This window comes from Maniola jurtina, chromosome 18 (assembly GCF_905333055.1).
Source record: "Maniola jurtina chromosome 18, ilManJurt1.1, whole genome shotgun sequence".
Classification (NCBI taxonomy): domain Eukaryota; kingdom Metazoa; phylum Arthropoda; class Insecta; order Lepidoptera; family Nymphalidae; genus Maniola; species Maniola jurtina.
The window spans coordinates 4127139-4133594 of record NC_060046.1 but is presented as its reverse complement, the minus strand read 5'-3'; the positions used below and the strand labels follow the sequence as shown (position 1 = coordinate 4133594).

The 6456-nt window shown below is 39.8% G+C and overlaps 1 protein-coding gene across 5 annotated transcripts in view; it reads right to left on the bottom strand.

Moving 5' to 3' along the window:
- The window catches only part of LOC123874398 (histone-lysine N-methyltransferase ash1), a 77704-nt gene that overhangs the window by 65159 nt on the left and 6089 nt on the right, over window positions 1-6456 (bottom strand). Inside the window, exons 1-2 of one of the 5 annotated variants that reach the window (XM_045919703.1) lie at window positions 2023-2209; window positions 738-1003 (exon numbers count right to left, since the gene is read on the bottom strand). The exons of 2 other annotated variants lie outside the window; for them this stretch is intronic. In XM_045919703.1, coding sequence (XP_045775659.1) covers window positions 738-842 — 105 coding nt within the window. In that variant the 5' untranslated portion in view covers window positions 843-1003; window positions 2023-2209. Of the gene's footprint in view, window positions 1-497; window positions 623-737; window positions 1004-2022; window positions 2210-6456 lie in introns of those variants that run through there. 2 more of the 5 variants (XM_045919702.1, XM_045919704.1) reach the window with 2 other exon arrangements.

The following is a 6456-nucleotide window of genomic DNA, read 5'->3' as shown; positions in this document are numbered from 1 at the left end:
GTGTGCGTTGATAATTCAGTCAGCCAGACCGCTTTTTAACCCCCGACCCAAAACAGGGGTGTTATGAGTTTGGCGTGTGTGTCTGTGTATCTGCAGTATATTTGTGTATCTGTCTGTGGCATCGTAGCTCCTAAACTAATGAACCGATTCTAATTTAGTTTTTTTATTTGAAAGGTGGCTTGATCGAAAGTGTTCTTAGCTATCATCCAAGAAAATCGGTTCAGCCGTTTCAAAGTTATCAGCTGTTTTCTAGTCTTCACTTGTCCGGGGTGTTATAAATTTTTATTTTGTCCTTTATACGTAGAAGATATCTAAATAGGCGAATCTAGACAATCTCAAATCTCAATAAGATAGGTACGAGCACATTTGTTGACTATATTAATTCTAGACATCTCGTAAACGAACAAGAGGCGCTAATTGGCCTGAGTCACATGTGTTGTCGATACGGTCGAGTTACTTTAACTGGTATAAACATTGTAAGTCAGTGTTATGCGTACTTGCGTGGGGTTGTTGCGCACCTGGCAGTCGTGCTGGTCGTGGTAGGAACTGACGAGTTGGCTGACGTACTCCCAGACCTCCCCAGGAGCCGTCCAAGCAGCGGAGGACGCAGCGTGCCGCATCATGCCAACATCACAAGCACTATATACTAATATTGTTGTCGATACGGTCGAGTTACTTTAACTGGTATAAACATTGTAAGTCAGTGTTATGCGTACTTGCGTGGGGTTGTTGCGCACCTGGCAGTCGTGCTGGTCGTGGTAGGAGCTGACGAGTTGGCTGACGTACTCCCAGACCTCCCCAGGAGCCGTCCAAGCAGCGGAGGACGCAGCGTGCCGCATCATGCCAACATCACAAACACTATACTAGTCTCGCTTATCACATACACTATTCAATATATTTTAAACACACACTAGTAACTCATGCTCACGTCCAAGCGTTGACGAGCTATTTATATTGTTTTATCCTCAATCGCGCGCAACTAGGTCGTGATCTACATAGCAGGCTACGCTAAAATCAGTTTCAGTGTGTAAACAATTAATTAAATATCTATCTACACGTCAGTTTGTCTTGGGATATAGAAAGCTGCTACTATATAAGATATAATAAAGAAATGTATAAGTAGTCAATTTATTTAATCGTATGCATTTTTTTTAAATGGACTGGAGGAATAACCCAAAAAGAACTGCGCATATTTATAAAATGTTTGTTGTAGATAAGAAAATATGCGTCAATTTAAGAACCTCTTTTTTACTCGATTAAAAAAGTGGACTGTGATACCTACCTTATTAAAATTATGTGGGATAAACTTTTAGTAAGTTTCGACCTAATTGAAAAGGGGACGGCTGCCAGCACTCGGCGGAAGATCAGACCTATTTAAGCAACATTCTACCTGATTTCCTCATGAGTAAGTTAAACTGATACAGACAGCAATAAACCTAACAATATTCTAAATTAAGGGAAGGTACCCTTAATTTCATCTGCGTTAATTAAAACAATTAAGGGATCTACCTAGTTCATAAAGTGGAAAACATCGTCAAAGCATCGTAGAAACACATAAAACTTAATGAGTGTGAGATATGGCTAATTTGTAGCGATGCGCGCAATCACAGAACAAATCCATCGGATTCGCACGAATAGCGCTGATAAGACGCGACCTTGGGCTGCGCTAAGCGATTGATAAGGGGAATTCGGCGGTGGCCGGCGACGCTCTTTCTACGGCCCGGCCGCTTATCGCACTGTTTGTTTTGGACCACATCAGTTGCGACGCGCACTCAATAGTGACGGTGATCACGAATTAATGAAGTCTGATAACAGATAATACTGATAACAATAAGTATATTACCTACACAAAATTCGCCACAAATTTTTTTCATTCATCACAATGAGTTTTCATGAATTAGCTAGCTATCTATATCACAAGACAAATCTATATTTTAATTAATGATGTAGTAAGTATCAATTAAATTAATTTTTTTTATAAATATTAACAGATAGTATTCTGCAGATTAAAAATAAAATTACACAAGTATTAATCACAATCACTGAATGACACTAGTCGGGAGTCCCGTACCGGCACCGATCGCGACGTATGCCGCGAACACGCGCACGAAGCGGCCACCGCGTACGCAGAAGTAGGGACGCGCGCGCGCCTCGCTGCGAACCAGCTAATGACCGGCGCGACGCGTATTCGCGACCCCCACTCCGCCACTGTACGCGCTATCAAACCAGTTTACGTGAAAAATTTTAATTCCTCGGCGCGGGTGACGACCGGTTGCGCTTTCCTCGCGCGGCGGCCTCCCCCGCGAGGAAAAAGCGCAGCGCCCCTGGGGCGCAACGGAAGTGCACGGCACGCGAGCCGAGCGCACCCACCGCCTTAATTAAACGCTGCACGCTGCACACCTACCCTCGCCGCGGCACGCTCTGCCACCCAAACACAACAATGCACACCTTTCTCACCTATCACTTACGCCTTACGCCTATCCGCTCGAAAACACGACTCCCGCGAAACCAGATCTGACCGACGACGCATTCCACATAAATACCTCATCGCAATGCAAGTCGCAAATGAAATATTCATTATGAAAGTCAACACTCGATAACGAACGCCTCAATTGGCTAAAACGCTGAATACGGAGCGGCTCGATGTTCAGAAAGTCGAAACAATAAATCTCTATGCGGACTTCATCCGTCAGCACAAACAATAAGTGTTTTATTCGGACGAGAAGTGAATGACCTACACTCGTAGATTACTTGTGGGTGGTGCTAATAAATACGATGATTATTATCATAGAAGGTTTTCTATTTACTCTGTTCAGAATTTCTAACTCTCTGTATCCCGTGGGCTTTCTTCGTAAAATATATAGGTATTTGAAGTTTGACCCGAAACCTTAACAAATGAATACAAAGTAGAAACTGTAGTGGAAATTAATTGATCTTTCGAGATGAATGATCTCATTCATACTATTAATCAGTAGATATGATATTGCAATGATGCAAAAATAGCAATCTAGAACACCACTACTGCCTCTTATCAAGTGTAAATTATAATAATTACTTTTCCATGTTACTGTTAATAGTTTTTCAAACATAAAAGAGACGACTTTAAATTATTCATCATCATTTTTCAGGGCTGAGTTCTTTATGAATTACTAGCTGATCCGCCCGGCTTAGCTCAGGCTCAGATGAAATTCGATATAATAACATAAAAGCCTGTATTGATGGCTGGAAGCATTATAATGGTGAAAGAATTATTAAAATCGGTCGTAGTTTCAGAGTTTATCGATTACAAACAGACAAACCTTCGTTTTTATTTACTACTAGCATATGTCTGCGGCATGAACTACACAAACAAACTCCTATTTTACCCCCTTAGGGGAATTAATTTTCAAAATTAATTTTTTAACGGATGTCTATAACATGATGGCCTCTCTGCATGCCGAAATTAAGCCCGATCTGTACAGTTACAAATTCAGCTGTGCGTTGATCAGTCGGTCAGTCAGTCAGTCACCTTTTCCTTTTATATATTTAGATATATTAGTAAGTATAAATAAACAGTCGATACATAATTTATTTTCCTGTAAGCCATAATACGGAAACTGTTATGTTAATACGGATATTTGTGATATTTTGATGATTCAGCAATCAATTCAGTACTAGTTGAATGAGCAGCTGGCAAAAATACTTCCTACTTTGGAATATTATAAATGGGAAAGTTTGTATGTATGTTTCTTACTCAATCATGTTGCAACCGCTCAACATTCGTATTGGTACACGTAACAAAATGGTTTATTCAAGGAATGACATCATTTATGAAGTGATTAAGATACTGCAGATGGATTCGCAGGCAATAGCTAGTTATGAACAAATTATGAACGATGCAAGAAGTTACTTATTTAAACACTTTCATACCAAATGTATAAAGTGTAAGTAGGTATGTGTACAAAGTTCACTTTTGTAAACGAATTTCATATGCAATAAAAAGAATTAGCCGCTGCGGTCCAAAACCCCCAAAAAATCGGTCAAGTGCGAGTCGTACTCGCACACGAAGGGTTCCGTACTATGGTGAGATCGCAGTCAAGGGCTAATTTGTAATTGAATAAAAATGAAAAAAAAAATTATTACACGTAGTATGGATAATGGATATGGATTATAGGTGTGGATAAGGAAAACACGTTACGAAAATAGATCAGAATTTAACGAATGGAATTTATTTGCCAGCTTTCTCTGCATACAAATGAAATATGGACGCCGCGCGCGGCAACTATCAATTAAAGGAATTTAGCATTTTGCATACAATACAAAGCAGCTAATTCTGTTGTACACAATTTCGAAACTAAACTGAAATGACTATACTCTATCCATATAAAGTATTTAGTACAGCGCTCTCTCTAATACAATCCCATACAAAATGACAGCCAAAAATCTCAGTTGGCATTAACTAAGTATACTTTTGAGCCACCAACCAGTCATAAACGAATAAGTCCTTGAATTAAATTGACAGACTTTACACACCACCACAACATATGTTAAGAACATTATGAAGAACTCTCACGCATGCAAGTTTCCTCACGATGTTTTCCGATAATTGCTTAAAACGCACATAACTACAAAAAGTTAGAGGTGCGTGCTCGGAATTGAACCCCGGACCCTCCGAATTGGAAGCCGATGTCTTAACAACAAGGGTGTCACCTCTTTTTAACCGACTTCAAAAGAGGAGGTTCTCTATCCGTTTTTTTTTGTTTGTTTGCTACGCGATGACTCTGCTAAATATGAACTGATTTTTATTTTGAAAAAAAATTGTTTGGCAGGTAATACTTCCGAGGTGGCCCCATTTTAGTTTGGTGAAGATCTGATAAAAATAGTATCTAAGACAAACCTGGATAAAAGGGGTTAGGGGTGTGGATTTTTTAACTAGTCAATCAATCATACATTTGACTCCAAAAAAGTTGGCGGTTCTCAAGTGAGTAGTATATTTAAACGTGCTTGCATAAAAACGTTACATCTCATTTCTGAATGTCTGGATTAGGCGGCAGCTGTATACCTACTTGTTTTTATCTAGTCACGTGGAACAACAACGTGATGCGAAACAATATTGATTGGTTTCTGAACATGTAGGTAGGTATTATTCATATTATTATATTGTATTATAAATGCGCAAGTGTGTCTGTCTGTCTACTAGCGTTTGGCGGCCCTTCCATTCAACCGCTTAATTTTTGGTCCCGAAAATCAAAGTTTCCACGGGATCTCTAACAAAACCGGCCAAGTCTGAGTCAGACTCGCGCACTGAGGATTCCATACTCGGGTATTTTTTCCACGGACGGACAGACAGACAGACGACAGACAAGAAAGTGATCCCGTAAGGGTTCCGTTTTTCCTTTTGAGGTACGGAACCCTAAAAACCTAAATTCACATAAACGAAGTCGGGAACAGACCTTAAATTATTTACCTACTTTGTTTACTTTTATTTACTTTCGCATAGCGAGCGGCAGCGAGCGCCCTTTGAGTCTCTTCCGTGTTTTGTTTTCATCATACTTTCATAACTAGGTGGCATCATACCGGAAACATCACATTTAGCTACAAGTATAGTATGTGTAATGTGTGGGCTTTGATTGCTTAAGGGGCATGAGACGGGCCTGCCCGCGAAATTCAAATTTAATTTGGTTTTTCGCATTTTTTAAACTAATACGACGACGTAGGCTTATGGCATTTTCAATTGCGACAATGGCAGTATCATCCTCACAGGTTCATATAAAAATCTTTACTTGAAAGGGTCCAGTTTAAGATATTAGCTCTAGTATCGACTAATGTGTCAGAATTAGTCGATACTACAGCTAATTTCTATAAAAAATGCGAAAAACCAAATTAAATTTGAATTTCGCGGGCAGGCCCGTCGCCTCACCTTAATGGCTGCGAAATAAAGGCCCGCGGTCAAAATCTTCCAGAACAGAACCTTTTGGAAATAATTATTCTACTCTTTCAAAACAAAATATCAATCCACTCATTGTCCATTAATTCAACGCCGGCTCACATGGGTCCCCTCTCAGAATGAGATGGATTTGGCCATAGTCTATCACGCTGGCAAAGTGCAGATTGACAGACTTCACTTTGAGAACATTACGCAGAACTCACAGAAATACAGGTTTCCTAAAGATAAAAGACCTTCACCGTTAAAGCAAGTGATACTTCATTGCTAAAAAACCCACTGAACTCTGAAAAAGTAGAGGTGCATGCCCGGAATCGAATCTCTACTAGAAGGCGGTGTTAACCACTAGGTTATCAGTTATCACCTAGCTATGAAATAACCACACTCAAATCCGTCCACGAGTCCGCTATTACGATTTATGAATATTATGTCGGAAAAGCTACAAAAATCACACACCATAACACCCCTTTTTTTACAAAGAAAAAGATTTTGGTTATTATACAATTTTTAGGGCTCCGTACCTCAAAAACGGA